Raw genomic sequence first — 18,482 nt, 5'->3', positions numbered from 1 at the left:
GGGTGCAGTGGCTCACACCTCTAATCCCAGCAGTTTGGGAGGCTGAGGCAGGCAGATCATGAGGTCAGGAGTTCAAGACCAGCCTGACCAACATGGTGAAACCCTGTCTCTACTAAAAATACAAAAATCAGATGGGCGTGGGGGCACGCGCCTGTAATCCCAGCTACCCAAGAGGCTGAGGCAGGAGAATCGCTTGAACCTGGGAGTGAGCCAAGATCGTGCCACTGCACTCCAACCTGTGAAACAGAGCAAGACTCCATCTCAAAAACACAAAACAAAACAAACAAAAGAAAACCAAAGTAGTGTAACCCACCCTAGGTTTGGCTGCTTGCTGGTAGAAAACCAGACAGAACACAAGAGACAAAGTTTGGTGGGAGGAAAAGCAGGTTTAATCGGATAACCAGCAACCTGAGAAGATGGCAATCTAGTGTTCTAAACACCATTTACATTTTAAAATGTACCATAAGGCTTTTAAAGGGAAACTTGGTATAGGAGACATTCAGGAGTAGTGCAGGGTACACGGTCTGTGTATCTTGTTCTCGTTAAATTGAACTAAACATGGCCTGAGAAAACCTCCATACTTCCATACGTAAGTCCTTGAGGATGAACCATAACCTGACTTAGTAGGTAGACTTAGTAGAAAACCTAATTTAGGAGTATGCTTCTGTAACAATAGCTGCATCTCAGCCAATCCCAGCAGCCACACTTCAACAACGCATGTGCTGCTGACTGTTCAAACCGTGTTCAGATAAGTCAAACACCAAGCTGTGACCCGTCCATCGTTTCTGTACCTCACTTCTGTTTTCTGTATGTCACTTTCCTTTTTTTGTCTATAAATTTGCTCTGACCATAAGGTATCCCTGGAGTCTCTCTGAATTTGCCATGATTCTGGAGGCTGCCTGATTTGTGAATTTTTTTTAACCCTTACTCAATTAAACTCTGTTAAATTTGTCTAAAGTTTTATTTTCACATTCTGACGGCCATCTTGGGTAACTGCCTGTCTGGATGTCTGGTTGGCATTATCTTGACTTTGATGATGGTGGGCTAATGGTGGACTCTTCCTAAGTGGGAGGATTCTGCCATGGGACTCCAGCCTGGTTTGTTTCAAGAGCAAGAGCATAATTAGATAAGCATGCATTGTTGGAGGGGAGTGTCTAGAGAGGGAAGGAATGAAGGGGTGAGAAGGGAGAGAAGGAAGAAAAAGAAAGTGGGTGATTTTTAAAACCAAGGTCCCTGGTTACAGTATCACAAAAACAGCCCAGAATTCCACAAAAGACTCTGACTGCTAAGTGTTCTGCCCCTTGGAGAGCCCCTGTCCTAAGTGTTCCTTCCATATGTAAGCTCCTTTCTATTTAGTGTCCCAAAGTGACTAGCCTAAGACTGGGCCAAACTAGGTGTTTTCATGACTTCATGGCACATAGTTTTTACTTGTAATGAAAAGAACGTTAGGAAATAAAACTGTTTTTCATTTCGTTGTCTATCAGGTAAGGAGGAGATTACTGATAGCTTAAATCAGAAGTCCCCAGCCTTTTTTACACCAGGGACCAGTTTAATGGAAGACAATTTTTCCATGGACTGAATGGAGGAGGATGGTTTCAGGATGATTCAAGCACATTACATGTAGTGTACACTTTATTTCTGTTATTACACTGTGATTATATAATGAAATAATTTTACAACTCACCATAAAGTAGAATCAGTGGGAGCCCTGGGCCTATTTTCCTGCAACTAGACAGTCCCATCTGAGGGTGATGGGAGACAGTGACAGATCATCAGACATTAGATTCTCATAAGGAGAGTGCAACCTGGATCCCTTGCATGCACATTTCACAATAGGGTTCGTGCTCCTGTAAGAATCTAATGCTAGGCCGGGCGCAGTGGTTCTGTCATCCCAGCACTTTAGGAGGCTGAGGCGGGTGGATCGCCTGTGGTCAGGAGTTCTAGATCAGCCTGGCCAACATGGTGAAACCCCGTCTCTACTAAAAATACAAAAATTGACTGGGTACAGTGGCAGGCACCTGTAATCCCAGCTACTCAAGAGGCAGAGGTTGCAGTGAGCTGAGATCACACCACTGCACTCCAGCCTGGGTGACAGTGCGGGACTCCGTCTAAAAAAAAAAAAAAAGAACTGATGCCACTGTAGATCTGACAGGAGGCAGAGCTCAGGTGGTAATGTGAGCAACGGAGAATGGCTGTAAATACATATGAAGCTTTACTTGCTTGCCTGCAAGGTGAGCACCTCCTGCTCTGTGGCCCAGTTCCTAACAGACCATGGACCCATACTGGTTCATGGCTCGGGGGTTGGGGCCCCCTGGCTTAAATGTTACTATTTTCATTTTCTTGCACTTAAATGCTTTTTGTCCAGATGGCTTTCTGCATTTGTCATCCTTTAAAAAAAATTGCTCACAGGATCGTCTCAGAAAGTGGTGCTTCCTATTAAGACCTGAATATCACCGACATGATACCTCATTGTTTATTAAACATTCATGGAATTCAGTTTGCACAAAGCTTGGCATCCTCATTAATAATTTCTTTACTTAATGGTGCCTAAAACTAGTTTGGAGTTGTCTCTAGAATGCTATACATTCTATCCTAAGGGGAAAAGCCTAAGGAAATTGGCCACTAGGACATTTTGCCTCGTCAGCAAAAGATTGTATAACTGCTTTCTAGATTATTCTTCAGCTTCAACATAATTCATATTTATGCAGTTGCATATAGGACATGTGAATATAGTGATTCACAGTTTCAATGATTCTTTTAGCACTCCCACAAGTAGATGGCCCTCTGCATTGCATATAGAAGGCCCTTCATGTCAACCAAGGGGCAGACTGGGGAAAGCATTACCAGGGTAGGAAATGTATCAGGATGGGTGTGGGGGTGAGGGAGGCCTTTCCTTAGAGCTCCACAGAGTGGTTAAGGACAGGGATGGAAAGCAGCTTGCTCTCCCTTAGTTGCCTGTGAGGAAACAGATTATTTGTATGGATTACTACTATTCAATTTATCCACCAGGGGTGATGGGGGTGGGGAAGAAAAGGAAAAAAGAAAGCCAGGAAGGGACTTGGTGCAGAAATATTGAAGACCTCCTCTCGTATACATTCTAGGCCCTGCCATCCTCCTCCACATTACCATATTAATGGATTTTCTCATTTAGGGGCCTCTCTCATTTAGCACCTGATAAGCCACTTCCCCCACATTAGACTACCTATCTGTTGGTCCTGTGGGTTCAGCACATTTGTGGTACTCACAGGTGTTGATAACACCTGTGATTGACACAACAAGATCTCACTTTCAGATTAGCACACAAATTCAAATAGTGAGTGCTTAAATCTCATTTAGCTTCTTGAAAACCGTATTAGGCTTTGATGCAAACTAAAGACTCACCAATTGAAAGCTGTCAGCTCAGAGAGTGCTGCCAGGATAACTTAATTTATATTAAGATAAAACCGTCACTTTCTTCAGTTTAGTCATCAAAACTTTTGGTTTTAGCTGCAAGGGGTACTTAGATTATAATGAATGTCTGTCTTCCTGAGTCTTTCTGAGATGCGTGGATGCTCAGTGATTCTCCACATCGCACAATAACGGGCAGGACAGTTCAGAGGTTTGATGAATGTGCCAAGGCCATTCATGAAACTCTTTATGTTCTTTCTGCCCCTGGTAAAATTTGACAACGCTGAAACACTCTATTTTGAGCCTTAAATAGGAAACAAAAATCTAATGAATAATGAATGATGAATTTAGAATAATGAATAAGAAATTATTAAGAACTTTTGCTTGCTCTTAAAATCCTTGTTTGCATGGATTAATGGTGGAATTGGTTGGGTTTTACAAGAATGATTTAAAAGCTTCTGAATTGTATTTCCTAAACAGGATTTGCAAGGCTTTTAATGCTTTAAAAGGCAAAGTTGGACCCAAACTGAGCTGTCAAGTTTTTTTTTTTTTTTTTTCCTTTTACGCTGACTTGAAATTGTTGTTGGAGTCAAACTGACCTTAGATTGCTTAAAAGAGTTGTGGCTGGTGCTGTCCAAAAAGCAGACGCTATGATCTTGTTATATTGCTAAATATTGATCCCACCACCTTTATCTAGTGATGCAGAGAAGCACTGGTAAAGCCCTCTTCTTATCTCTTTGCAGGCTTGTTGATTGGTGCTGGCTGTGCTCTCTACCCCTTGGGCTGGGACAGTGAGGAAGTCCGGCAGACTTGTGGCTACACTTCTGGCCAGTTTGACCTGGGTAAGCTCTCTTCATAGATGGCACTCCTTTTAGAAAAAGAACCTTATCTGATGTTTCATAGAAGCAGAAATTGGAAAGGGGACAGATGAGAAAAACCTATCTGGGTATTACAGCCAGCAGTCACGTGTAACAGTATAAATGTATCCATTTATTTAGTGAAGAGCTATTGATAATCTACTGTTTGCTTAGTACCACCATGAGTATTGTAGATACAAAGATAAGAAATGGCCCCTGTCCCGAAGAGTTTATACTCATTGATTACTTCATTTTTCAAAATCACGTATTTTTTACCCATTGCATGGGCTAAAAATAATTCTGTAGAATTTGCAGTCTGAGAAGAGGCAGCAACAAAACAGTCAAGGAAATGATAATACAAGCTAAGCAATTCAAAGCAATTTCACATCAGTGGTCTAATAAGGCCACTTTGTCAAAGAGGTGAGAACGGAGTTCGGTCTTGAACAAAGTGCTACATACGGATTATCAGGATTAGGTGGAAGCACCTTGCAGGTGAGGAATACAGTACACCAAAGGCACAAAGAAAGAATGGGAAAAGCTCATTGGGAGACCGCAGGGATTCCAGCAACAGAAAGTCGGGTCCCACTCTGATAAATGTGATGATTGGGTGAGAGTTTGCATATTGATAAAGGGCTCTTACCTCACAAATTTGTTTTTCTGCAGACTAATAAGAAAATTTCAGGTAGTTTTCACTTGTAACCATACTTATGTTGCAGTCTATAAAATATTTTGCAGAATACTCCATGGTTTGCATCATTTTAATTTGTAATAATTGGGTAATATTTCACTTGCTTGATAAACCTCCATCTACTTAACCATGTTCTTATTTCTTTCTAGCTGGGCATTTAGTCTATTCTAGTGTCTGTTGTTTTAAGACATGTTATGACGAGTAGTTTAATGAATATAAATGCTTTTCCTACTGAATATTTTCTTAGAATCTTTTTCTAGAATTGGTATTACTAGATCAAAGAATATGAACCCATAAAACACTTAGCATTGTATGGGAAAAGAAATGCATTTCTATTCCCCATTGCTAGATTCAAACCTAAGGCTCCTATAACAAATGGCAGATTAACATGAGAAAAGCATACACATTTATTTAAAATAAAAATTTCATGACCCGGACCCCTCATAAAGAAATGAAGACTTGGAGAAGCAGGTAAACCTGTATACTTTTTTATGCTAGGTTTAATGAGGAAGTGGATTGTTGTGGAGAAGTATGACTGAACAAACGGGGTATTATCTAGTGGTAATAAACTATAGAACTTAGCAAGACCTGTTTGTTCAGACTCCTCTCTGTGTCCTTGTATTGCCGGAGGTAAGAACATCCCTCTCTTTTGGGTATAGTGAGAGCATCTTTCCAATGATGGTCTTATGATCTGCTTCAGAAGAAGGTCAGATAATCCTTTCTAGGTTTTATGACCTGCTTTGGGAGAGAAAGGCAACAGGGGAGTGTGAGAGAGACTTTCCTGCTTCTGCTGTTTTCTCAAATGCCAAGGTGCTGCATTTTAGGGTAGCATGTCCTGAAGCCCATCACTGTCAAGTGATAGCAAATATATTTTCCCCTGCCATATGGATGGACAGACTGAGATTCTGACAATTAGTACATAGTCAGTTACTAACTTAGACATCTACTTTTACATTAAATATTTTAAGTAGAAAATTGTGAGGGAATTGGTCTAATAGCAGTATTACTATATTCCAAATATTAATTTTAAATTTTATGTTAGAACGTCTATGAAAAAAACTTCTGTTGGATTCTGAGAAAAGGGACAGAAAAAAGTATCAAAGGTCTGTGAATCTGAAAATGAAAAAATGAAGCAATTTTTATTTGACTTCATGGATGACAACCGCCCTACTTCTGTCGAATATAATACTGGCTCTTCTGGTACAGAAGACTGTTCTAAATACCACCTAATTTGCATGGATAAAACAAATAAGAGATTTCCTTTTACCATTCTTCCCTCTTTGATGACAAGGCTTTCCTAAATCTGGTTTAGTTTGGGATTGCCATAAATGTAGAGAAGGGGAAAAAAATGCTGAAATGCTGGCGTGCAAAGCTGACTGCCAGCTTTTTTTTTGGAAAGCAAACTGTGTCTAGGGGAGATACTTTAATACAGTGCTTGGCATTTTTCTTTCCCTGGTGTTTGAGGCATTCTTGGCTGTTCAACACAGGCCTCAACTTGATTATGATCCTGTGTGTGCTGACCTGTTGTTATTGTGTATTGCTATATTAATTAGCAGATTATAATGAAGTTCAGGTCCTGTTACTGCAGTTTTCATTACTGCACCTCAGTATTTTGTATGTCCCCAGCATTATGGAATAAAACTTTGAATGTCAAACTGAACGTTGAAAAATACTTGCCTCTTTACTAGTGGTAATAGTTTTTTAATGTTAGTATACACTCTAAAACCACTCTGGCAATTTAAAAAACTATAAAGTTGTTTTCATTTCTGATCACGTGTTTCTAAATTTCCTTAGATTGGTTGATGAGAGAAAAAAAAAAAAACTGGCATCATCCACAGATAACATGAGTTCTAGGTCCACTGCAAAAGTTTTTTGGGGTTTATCAAGGTCTGTTTCTCTAGGTTACTGTTATCTTTGTGGACTCTGTTATCTATTCTTTGGAAAGAAGACCTAAAGAGAAAGTGTGGCTTAGAGATAATCTCCTCTAGCCCATCCCACTTCACTTTCCTTTTTGTTTTTTGTTTTGTTTTGTTTTGTTTTGTTTTTGAGACAAAGTCTCACTCTCTCGCCCAGGCTGGAGTGCAGTGGAGAGATCTCAGCTCACTGCAACCTCCGCCTCCCAAGTTAAGCGATTCTCGTGCCTCAGCCTCCTGAGTAGCTGGGATTACAGGCACCCACCACCAGGCCCAGCTAATTTTTGTATTTTTAGTAGACATGGGGTTTCACCATGTTGGCCAGGCTGGTCTCGAACCCCTAACCTCAAGTGATCCGCCCCACTCAGCCTCCCAAAGTGCTGGGATTATGGGCATGAGCCACCCTGCCTGGCCCATCCCACTACACTCTTTATGCTTTCTACCTTTTAAAAATCGTTGTTGTTCTCCTGAACGCTGATGAAAGTTGAGCTCCAGTGACTTAGTGAAGTCACAAATTATGAAGTTAGATAGGGAGGGTCCCTGGACTGTAGCTGCTGAGCTTCAGCGTAAGGTCATGAGTGAACATTCTTGGTTAAGATGGCTCCGGCAAACACGCTGCTTGCCTCTGCCACACCTTGCCTCAAGGATTCTGAGAATCCAAGTTTGTTTCTGCCTCTTCGCAAAGGAGACAGCAGGTAGACACTTCTTCCTCCCAAGGGTTGTGAAATGTTACTGTTATTAAAGCTCATGCCCTTCCTATTGCGGAATACGTGTCTCTATTTTTGGCGTGCTGTTTTTGATATGTTGTTACTCTCTGATCTGGAGCATCCTGAAAGAAATAATTGCTTTTGCTCCTACATAGAAGATTATTTAAATAGTGCATTTATCTCAATTAGTCAGCCAACAAATATTTATGGAGTGCTTATAATGTACCAGCCCATGGGCTAGGTGCTGGGGATGTGGCCTCAGCAATGAGTAAAAAATGACACTATTCACTGCCCTCAGGGAACTTAAACTAGCAAGGGAGGCAGATGTTCAAAAAGATAATACAAATGTGAAGTATGTTAGAAAGGAAAAGTGTTGGGTGCTAGAATGGAAATTGTGGTTGTCTTGCGACATTATTCCACACTAGTTGGTGCGTCTAAGCCAGAGCTTGGCAAACACTTCTATAAAGGGTCAGATAATATCTTCAGCTTTGTGAGTTATATAGTCTCTATTGCAGCTACTTAACTCTGCAGAAAAGATAGATGGCCCCAATAGAACTTTATTTTTATTTTTTAGAATTTCAACTTTTATTTTAGATTCAGTGGGTACATGTGCAAGTTTATTACATGAGTATATTGCTTGATGCTGAGATTTGGGGTACGATTGATCTCATCACCCAGGTAATGAGCATAATGCCCAAGAGTTAGTTTTCAACCCTTGCCCCCCTCCGTCCCTCCCCTCATAGTAGTCCCCAGTGTCTATTGTTGCCATATATATGTCCATGAGTACATAGTGTTTAGCTCCCACTTATTAATACAAAGGAGAACATGCAGTATTTGGTTTTCTGGTTTTATATTTACTCACTTAGGATAATGGCTTCCAGTTGTATCCATGTTGCTGCAAAGGACATTATTTCATTCCTTTTTATGGCTGTGTAGTATTCCATGGTGTAGAATACTACATTTTCTTTATCCTGTCCACCACTGATGGACACCTAGATTGATTCCATGTCCTTGCTATTGTGAAGAGTACTTTGATGAACATATGAGGTACATGAATCTTTTTGGTAGAATGATTTATTTTCTTTTATATATATATATATCTCCAGTAATGGGATTGTTGGGTCGAATGGTAGGTTTTTTTGTTTGTTTGTTTAAGTTATTTGAGAAATCTTCAAACTGCTTTCCACAGTGGCTGAACTAATTTACATTCTCACCAAAAGTGTATAAGCGTTCTTTTTTCTCTATAGCCCCGCCAGCATCTGTTGTTTTCTGACTTTTTAATAATAGCTATTCTGACTGGTGTGAAAGGGTGTATCTCATTATGGTTTTCCATTTCTTTGATAATTAGTGAGGTTGAACATTTTCTCATGTTTATTAGCTGCTTGCCAATTAAACTTTATTTACAAAAACAAGCAGTGGAGCCACAGTTTGACAATCCCTGATCTCAGGCAAAGCATACCTCTGGTGTGCCAGAAATGGTTACATTTCAGCTGTGCTCATTTATTGATCCTTGCAGCTCTCAGGGCAGCTGATCAGGACCCAGGACAACTGAAGACTGCACTGAGCAGCTCTATCCAATTACCCTAATACCCTGTATACATACTACAATTTTCTTGTTGGGTGGCAGTGGGAAGGAAGGTGGTAAGCACTGTGTCTCAGCCTTGGTCACCCCACCCCTGACACTGGCATGGAAAGTGAAGGCTTAGGCTCATTTGGACCAGTGAGTCTAGAGGCATCTTGGGGAAGAAGGGACCCTATGCGTAAGGGAGAGGCCACACATTCCTGGCTCTCCCTCCTCTGGCAACCCCCTCTGACCATGGGGACCTGCAGGAGTAAGCAGCCTGCAGGAGTAGAGGGGGGCAGAAAAACCAGTCTGTGGAGCAGCCATCCCTGAAGCTGGCCTTCCCTAGGAACAGCCAGCCTCACTGAAACACAGTAATTTATTTCCATATTGGGTGATGTTTGAGGCCTGTTTACTCTTGCAACTGAAAGTAGCTGGACTTGTATTTAGTTGCTATCTCATATTTCAAGGGGACCTGACCTCACCTGGGAGCTTCCTCAGGAAGTATTATACAGGCAGAGCTCTCAGCCCTTGGAGGATTTAGGTAGGTCAAGGGTTTGAGTCTACATGTGGTTTGGGGTGACATGGAGAGGTAGGTTGCAGAGAGGGCAGGAGGAAAAGTCAGGAAGGAGGCTACTTTATGTACTGCTTCCCTGTTTGGAAAGGTTTTAATTCCAAGTATCAGCCATGGCACAAAATAATACTTTATTTAGTTTAAGAGAGCAGGAAGAGCCTCCCAAGGTCAGAACATTTAAACTGGGTTCAAAAATGTAAGTAATAGTTAGGCAAGAAGGATTTCATAAAAACCTCACATATGTAGTTGTAGTATAATGTGTAGGAATCTGAAAAAAACCTGCTTGAAAAAATATCTCTTTTCCTTAGAAAGGAGAATTGGAGAGAATTTTTTTATATGCCTTAAAACAATTTTATAATCCTATTGATTATTTCTTAAGCATTTTTCTATTTTATTACATACAGCGCTCTCAAGCAAGCTTGCAAAAGTATTCACTTTCACAAATCAAAGACTGTTACTCTGCTTACTTTTGGATCACACTAATTTATGAAGCAGCGAGGAATAGGTGTGAATCCACACATTTTTTAAAACAGAGAAACAAGAGTTCAGACAGGCTGCATAATTCTTTCATTTGTGGTTTAAACAAGTATCCCATGTGATTTAGGTACAAGTGGTCAGTGAGCATACTTTGAAAAACAATTGTCCTTAGTTGTATAGAAAAGTATTTTTGTTTCGTACTTTGCCTCGCTTAACAAACATTCATCATGTTTTGTATAGACTACAATGCTTTAGGTTTAGGTTATAAAAGTCTGGCTCAAACAGGCCAAAACAAAGAGGGCGTGTGATATCTCTCATTATAGCAAGGCAGGAGCTAAGGTCAGCTACAGACGACTGACCCAGGGGCTCCAAGATGTTTTCCAGGGACATGTTCAGGAAGAACTGTCTGTCGATTGGCTGTAACCGTGCGCCATCTGTACGCTGGCTTCATTTTGACGTTAGTTCTCCCCATGGTTGTAAGTGTGTGTGGCACTTGTGGCTCTAAACATCCTTGTTCATGCCAAAAGGAGAGGACAAGCTTCTCCTCAGGAATGGAGTCAGCATCTCTCTCCTCACTCTAATTGGGCCAACGTTGTCATGTGTCCACTCAAAGGGATAATGGCTGCCAGGGAATGCCACGTGCTTCTTATGGTTCAGCTTAGATGCACTTAGAGTTTTATAAGACTTGATTTTACTGAGAAGTAGTGGGATTTGTAAGAGGAAGATGAGATAAAAAGGAGAAAAGGCATTTTAGTCTTTTCTTTCTTTTGTCAGACTTCACTGCCTGTGGTCCTTCCATCAGTGCAGCCTGTGGTTGTGGATAGAGGGTCAGTCATGGCAGGTGTTAACAATGCTGATTTTATTTATTGATTTTTGAGAGAATAAAACAGTATAAGTGATAAGAATACATAGTGTCACAGCATCTGGCACATAATAAAAGCCCAGTAATGTTTACAGTTGGACAGGACCATTTAAATGCATATTTGCTGATCAATCTTTATGCTGCCTTTTACATTCCACAACAGTGAGTTTGCATTTACACATTAAGCATAAGGGCTTTATAATCAGGTTATCCAATTGATTTAATTCATGCCTCAGATTTATTCTCATCCACCAAAGACTTCTCTAATTATATCCTTGTGATCAAAAGTAGTGTTTCAATTAATTTGTCTCGCTATTTTACCAAGTACATTTGAGTAATTATTGCTTTCGTTTTGCTATTTAATTTGATTAAGAAGCCATCAATGATTCCTGTTCTTGAAATTATGCTGCTGGCTTCTTAAGAGCAGTGCCATAAACTCGAAACTCAGAGCCTCCCAGTGTTGATAAAGATGAGAGTCTGTTTCTTCCAATTTTCAAAGGAAGAAATCTCTTCTACTCTAATCTGAACAATGACTGTCCCACATCTCTTTTGACACATGTCCTTTAGCTCTTGACCCCTGACTCATGCTGTCTCACCTCTCAAATCTAATCATACGTGAGAAAAAGCTGTTTGCAATTTCTGGCTAGGTCAGCTGGGTACAAATGCAAACAAAAGTATAATTTTTTTTAAAAAGTTTGAGCTCTTGGTGTTAGTGGGTGCTTCTCAAGCGAGGTAACCTGCTATTGGTCTCTGCGACATTTAACATGACTAGCTTCGTTTTGGTCAGAAGTTACAAGGCTCCAATGACTCCTGTGGACTTTTTGCTTCCTGCTCAGGCAGGCCAGGCAGCTCTGTACAGTTTCTGCAGGCATCTGAGTTGTGTGCCAGAGCAGGGTTCTCCTGACTCAAGCAGCAAGTGTTTGCAGAGAGCAGCAGTTAAAGTGTCTGTCACTCAGCTCAGGAAGAGACTCGTAACACTTGATGCATTGGTCATTGCTTAGAGTAAATGGATTATTCCATTATGAGATTGCTATTTGGGAGGCTGGTTAATAGTAAGGTATTGAATATGCATTGATATGTAGGCAAATTGAAGGTCATTAATGCAGCAATGATGTCCCACCTCCCAAATGACTAGTAACTGAATATTTCCAAACTTTTGACACTTCAAGCCACTGGAAGTCATTTAGAAGGTCCAGCATGAGCCTGGATTTCCTCACCCAGAGCTCTAGCACAGGAGAATGACAGGAAAGCCAGGCAGCTGCTGTGAATTCAACAAAGACTTAAATTGGGTAGGAACCCATGGGGACACTCAGGAACTTAGCTCCAAATGATGCAGGGAAACTTCTGCAGGCCAAGGGAGCCCACCCTGGCCAGTGATGACATGACTGAGCAGAGTGTTCGGGCACCCGCAAGGCAACAATAATCAGCTTTTCTGGTTACTCAGCCTTTCTTAGGGGCTGCTTTCCATCAGATAAAGAGTTTTCTGCCTTTACTCTGGAAGTAGGGAGAATGCCAAATTTTTCCAGGGACACTCATTCAACCTGCCCATTCCAGTGGGTTCCACATTATCAAAATCAGAGCAGGAACATTTCTACTTTATAACTTAGTAAACACCTCTCATCCTGCTTTGGGAGAAAGGACCCCATTTTGTACAGTCATAGATTCAATTTGATCCGCTTCCCTAAGCACAGCTTTGCAGGTCCCAGATGAACCTGTGGGATAGGATTTTTCAACTTTGGTGCCTAGCTTGGTGTTTGGTATTCAATAGATTGACTTACTTCCTCAGCAAATATTTATTAAGCACATTCTAGGCATCAAAACTTGTGCCACAAACATAAAATTGTGAATAAGGTAGACATGATTCTTACTGGCATGCCACATATCTGCCATCTATTGAATGGTTAAACATTTGGGAGGGAGAATGAGAGGAAAGGAAAAAGGGAAGGAAGGAAGGACGGAAGGCAGGCAGGCAGGCAGGCAGGCAGGCGAAGGGAAGGGAGGAGGGAGGGAGGAAGGAAGGAGGGAAAGAAGGAGAGGGAGGGAGGGAGGGAGGAAGAAAGACAACCTACTATGAATTTTTGATCGCAGAAACAGCAACTGCCATCATGTTTCTGTATATGTTTGGCCACTGATGTCCTGCCAAGAATCATGGCATCACTCGTTAAGGCACTAATGGCCTAACGACCTCCCAGAAAAAAAATTACAAAACCAAGTCAGGGTAATCATTTAAAGAACCAGATACCCTGATAGGTGGAAAAAATAATGCTCTACATTCTTTTTTTCTCAAGTCTATTTTGGCTTTATTTCAGTGTGGGTCATTCCTACTCTTTTATTTATGCCTTTGTAAAGCTTCATTCAGTGGCTTGCAGAGATTTATAGCAGGGGAATTCAAGCAATTGCGGGAAAAAGGAAATCTCTTAGAAAACCTGTGGGAAATAAGATTTCTTGAGATCTGGTTACAAAACTATTGGGGAGAATATGCTAGTCTCTTTTCTAAAGATTCTTCATTTTCAATGTTGTCCTTTTATTAATTTAAAAGAAAAAAAATATGTACCTGAGTTTGCCTTTTCAATGTAAAGTACTTAAGGACATTTAGGAAATTGAGCTGTTTCTAATTATTTTTTGTATTATATGTTCTCAACCATTATATTCTTTCCCATCATTTCAGCCAGAATATATAAAATATAAAAGATAAAGAAGCCCCTTTTTATCATTAGTGGCTCTGTTGTCAGATAGTCATTCCTGAGAGCTGTGGACATTTGTAGAATGCTGTTGCCCTTGTACTAAGAAATCAAGACTGAAATAATTTTTTTGTTCTTTCTGGTTTTGTTGTTGTTGCTGTGCAATTGTTTTATGTCACAGTTATTGATTATTCATTGCAGTCATTATTGATACCTGTCTCTCTTTATTCTCTCACTTCTAATTTGTGCCCTTTGTAAAGATCATAAATCATTTTAAAATCATACTATGAAGGAACAATCTTCAGTCCTTTTTTTCTGAGGATTTTGTATCTTTTTTTATGTTGTTGTTGTTGTTGTTGTTGTTGTTGAGACGGAGTCTCACTCTGTCACCACGCTGGAGTGCAGTGGCGTGATCTCAGCTCACTGCAGCCTCCGCCTTTCAGGTTCAAGAGAGTTTCCCGACTCAGCCTCCCGAGTTGTTGTTGTTGAGACGGAGTCTCACTCTGTCACCACGCTGGAGTGCAGTGGCGTGATCTCAGCTCACTGCAACCTCCACCTTTCAGGTGCAAGAGATTCTCCTGACTCAGCCTCCTGAGTAGCTGGGACTACAGGCGTGCGCCACCACACCCAGCTAATTTTTGTATTTTTAGTACAGACAGGGTTTCACCACGTTGGTCAGGATAGTCTCGACTCTTGACCTCGTGATCTGCCCACCTCGGCCTCCCAAAGTGCTGAGGTTACAGGGATGAGCCACCATGCCCGGCCTGTTTTTTTTTTCCTTGTCGCCTACTGCAACCTCTGCCTCCTGGGCTCAAGTGATTCTCCTGCCTCACCCTCCCAAATAGTTCGGATTACGGGTATGCACAACAATGCCTGGCTAATTTTTATAATTCTTAGTAGAGACAGGGTTCACCATGATGGCCAGGCTGGTCTGGAACTCCTGGCCTCAAGTGACCCTCCCACCTCGGCCTCCCAAAGTGTTGGGGTTACAGGCATGAGCCACTATGCCCGGCTGGATTTTATATCTTTGAAGCATTGATGTTTATATGTTCTGGCTAGTAGTTTTTAACCTCCTGATTTGGGGTCATGTTTTGGATAGGTGGAGATGTTATTAATACTTTTTGGGATATCTGGCGCTAAGTAAGCTACTTTGGGTTAGCAACTGGATGTTTTGATGAATTGGTAGAAGAGTTGAATGTTATGGTAACCTTTGATCTTCGGATCGATTTTAACTTAAGGTCTCCAGACCAATTAAGTGGTTCATAGTCCATCAATAGGCTTCAGAGAAATTGAGAACCTACTGAAATGCTATGCAATTTTCATAGGCTTTTGGACATGTGCTTTTTTCTGGAGAGAGTATTCATAGCTTTTTGTTATTATTCAAATGGATTCCTGACACCTGAAGACTTAGAACCTATAGTAAAAAAACATTTGGAAGTCTTACATGGGAAAGCTTAGAGATCTGAACTCTAGACCTCACCTCCCGACAATCCTCAAATTCCCCCAGAAAGCCAGAACACAATTGAACCCCTTTGACTTGATTCATTATCTGCGAGAGTATTTGTTAAGGGATATTATACAGAAATGCACCTCTGCTTACAAGAAGCATTATGCAAATAAGTACTCCCATACAACAGTTCATTTTATTTTAATGACATTTTGCCTTTTTTATTATTTCAATTTTATTTTAGATTCAGGGGGTACATGTTCAGGATTATTACATGGATATATTGTGTAACACTGAAGTTTGGGGTACAACTGATACCATCACCCAGGTAGGGAACACAGTACCCCATAGGTAGTTTTTCAGCCCTTCCCCCTCTCCCTCTTGCCTCACTCTAATGATGCCCTGTATCTGTTGTTCCCATGTTTATGTCCATGCCATGCACCAGTTCTAATTCAAAATCACATCTGTGAAAAATTGAATATGCTTCCACTTAGGATCTTAGCCAGTTTCATTAGTGCCGCTGTTGGAGATGGTTCTTCACAGATCCCTTGTGTCTTAGCACAACTTGTCAGCAGAGACACTCTATCCTGAACTATCATTTCAAAGATGTTTGTATAGTAAACAGTCTTGGAAGTAGAGCAGAGGACAGGTGTGTTTAGTGTCCATTATAATAAAAATGATACCTTTCTCTGGGGTAAATAAAGATTGAGCAGATTTTATTGCAGTCCATTATAAAAGATTCAAGTTCCCTTCGTTTGGGTTCCTCAACTGTGACACAGACCCACTATGTTTGCTGCATTCACTTGGGCTGTTTTGCGTCAGCCCCTGTGAGGTGAGGGTGACAAGGGGAGTGGACATAATAAACATGAAGCTCATGCTGCCTGCTGTGCTGTGAGTAATACAGTCCTTTATCTCTGATCCAGGAGTCTCCTATCTTTTGACAGCATCCAAAAATTTGTGATAGTATAACTTGTTACATTGCAAATAGAGTAAAATATCAAACCCTTCACAGTTCTTGAGACTACTGTTACAATGCCTATAGTTCCTTGAAAAATACTTCATCGTAGACAGTGATATATGCATATTATTTAAGGGAAACCGCAACTCAAGTACATACTACAGACTGGATACTCATGGATGCTAGTACAAGTGGTTCTGTTATTCATATCTTGACTAACACTGGAAGCTTTACTAATTAGCACAGCAATGATCAAAATGGACTTTTATGGGTAGAATTAGATCTTATTAAATAGCATGATGAGTATTAAAAATGGACTTTCATTGGTGAAATTAAAGATACTCAAGATTGTGGATTGGTAGAATTCACATAAGTAGTTAGAGACATTCCCTAATTTTGCTTGAAAGAATTCAAGCATTCATCCAGTCACAGTGTTGTCACTCTAAGTGATATTCAAAATATTTAATAATCAATGTGCCATAGGTTGTAAAAAACATGAGCTAAAACACGTACTGGCCACATGCAGAGGTAGGCTCCCCTGGGGGCCTCCATTGCCAGGCATTAGCTCTTTGGTTTCTGGGATGTGAGGCAAGGATTCCCTAGGGTTTTCAAGGGAAGAAAAGGTTTTGGGGATCTGGGGCAGTGGCTGTTTACCTACAAACAGGTACATATTTTAGTATTTTGATACCCAGTACAGCCTTACTGATGCATTCCATCTGTGCCCTCACTATTCTTGGGAATGGTATCCACAGCTTGATCATCCCTAAAGTGTTCAGTTTCTAGTCTCCGGTTTGGAAGATTTCTGGTTGGTTGTTGCCAAAGAGAACAGAATCCTGCCATGGAATCTTGCTGCATTTTCCTTAGTGGTTTTTTCCAAGAAATTGGTCGTCCAAATACCTAAAAAGAGAGTTAGGACTTAACTAGATCCCAGGTCAGTTTGATGTTTTGTGCCTGCTTTTTGATGACTATTTGTTGAATTAGTGTCTGTATGTGTAGGAGGATTTGTTCTGAGACTTGCTTTCATTATAAGTTGGAAATGAGATTGTGGAAGAGTATCTTACCATGTCTCACACTTTTTCAACAGATTGTAATTTACCAAAAAGAGTCTCAAAGCTATACTTGACCAAACTGAATGAGGTTCATTCCCAAGAGCTACTGTACAAGCAAAAAGGGATCATCAAGGAAAACCTTTTAGATTGAGGGCAGCTAACAAACATCAAAGCAGTGCTTGCTGCAGTTCCGTTCCGGTTCTCTAGGTATGTAACTGGGTATCTAGAGAGTATATTCAGAGACTGCTTGGTGGCCAATGGAAGTATAACCTGTAGAGACAGGGAGGGCAGATACATCATATCAAGATGACATGCAGCACCTCTTCATGTGGGTGTTATAGGAAAATGGCTGCAGCCATAGTTCACATGGAGGAGCAGCAATAAGAAACAGACTGGTTCTTTGCACACTCTCTTCTGGGCAGTCCGTGAGTCACAGGAGCTGGATTTCAGGTATTTCCAGCCTTTATAAATAGCAGCTACAGACAGAAACTGAAGGATAATCTTTATCACCATATACTAAATAAAGCCCGACTGGTTATCTTAGCCACCCCCACCTGGAGATCAGATTCTGTGTCAGTTCACAGTGTGAACACAAAGACCACCACTATACACTGAGCCAACGTGTTTGCTTTATCATCTTAACAGTACGTTATCTCTAAGGAAACTTTTAGGATGGATTCAGTGCTAAGGAGCAAGGATTAATAGCAGCTGTGCTAGCAGATACTCAACTGGCCAGACAAGACAAAGGGTAAACCATTTTTTGTGTGTAAGTGGCACAAATGTGTATGTTAAGAAAACTATTGGGTGGGGGGTTGAAGGGTACAACAAACCACCATGGCACGTGTATACCTATGTAATAAACCTGCACGTTCTGCGTGTGTATCTCAGAACTTAAAGTTAATTTAAAAAAAAAAAAAAAAAGAATAGGAAAGAAAGAAAACTATCCACCAGGCCACAGAACAGAGGTCCATTTTATTGGTGTGATCATAAGAATTCAGAAGCCGCTCCACTCATCCAGCTGAAATGTGGTTATGTTTCTGAAGGAGCCAGGATATTTCTGTTTCTTTTGCCATTCTCCACATTGGGGGAATGCTAAATAGGCAGAACATCTGCCACCCTTTCCATGGCACGTGCTTCCTACTGGGATTTCAGGATGGGATGACACAGGGCCTTGACTCAGTGGAATTTAGGAGGAAAGACCCTGGATGGATCTGATGGAAGGAAAAATAATTAGGTTTGGTGTGGTATGAAAGGCAAACCCCACAGGACTCTAGATAAGAGGGGAAGTGCAGGGCGTTTGTTCCTGTGCAGCCATACCCAG

General features: G+C 40.9%; 1 protein-coding gene across 1 annotated transcript in view; it reads left to right on the top strand.

Annotated features, from left to right (window-relative positions):
• LHFPL6 (LHFPL tetraspan subfamily member 6) overlaps positions 1-18,482 on the top strand; it is a 272,648-nt gene that overhangs the window by 233,198 nt on the left and 20,968 nt on the right. The window contains exon 3 of the mRNA XM_017854155.1: positions 4,131-4,229. Coding sequence (XP_017709644.1) covers positions 4,131-4,229 — 99 coding nt within the window. The remainder of the gene's footprint in view (positions 1-4,130; positions 4,230-18,482) is intronic.

This window comes from Rhinopithecus bieti, unplaced genomic scaffold (genome assembly GCF_001698545.2).
Source record: "Rhinopithecus bieti isolate Rb0 unplaced genomic scaffold, ASM169854v2 scaffold_35538, whole genome shotgun sequence".
In the NCBI taxonomy this organism is placed as follows: domain Eukaryota; kingdom Metazoa; phylum Chordata; class Mammalia; order Primates; family Cercopithecidae; genus Rhinopithecus; species Rhinopithecus bieti.
The sequence above is the reverse complement of the archived record's forward strand: the minus strand, read 5'-3'. Positions and strand labels throughout refer to the sequence as shown.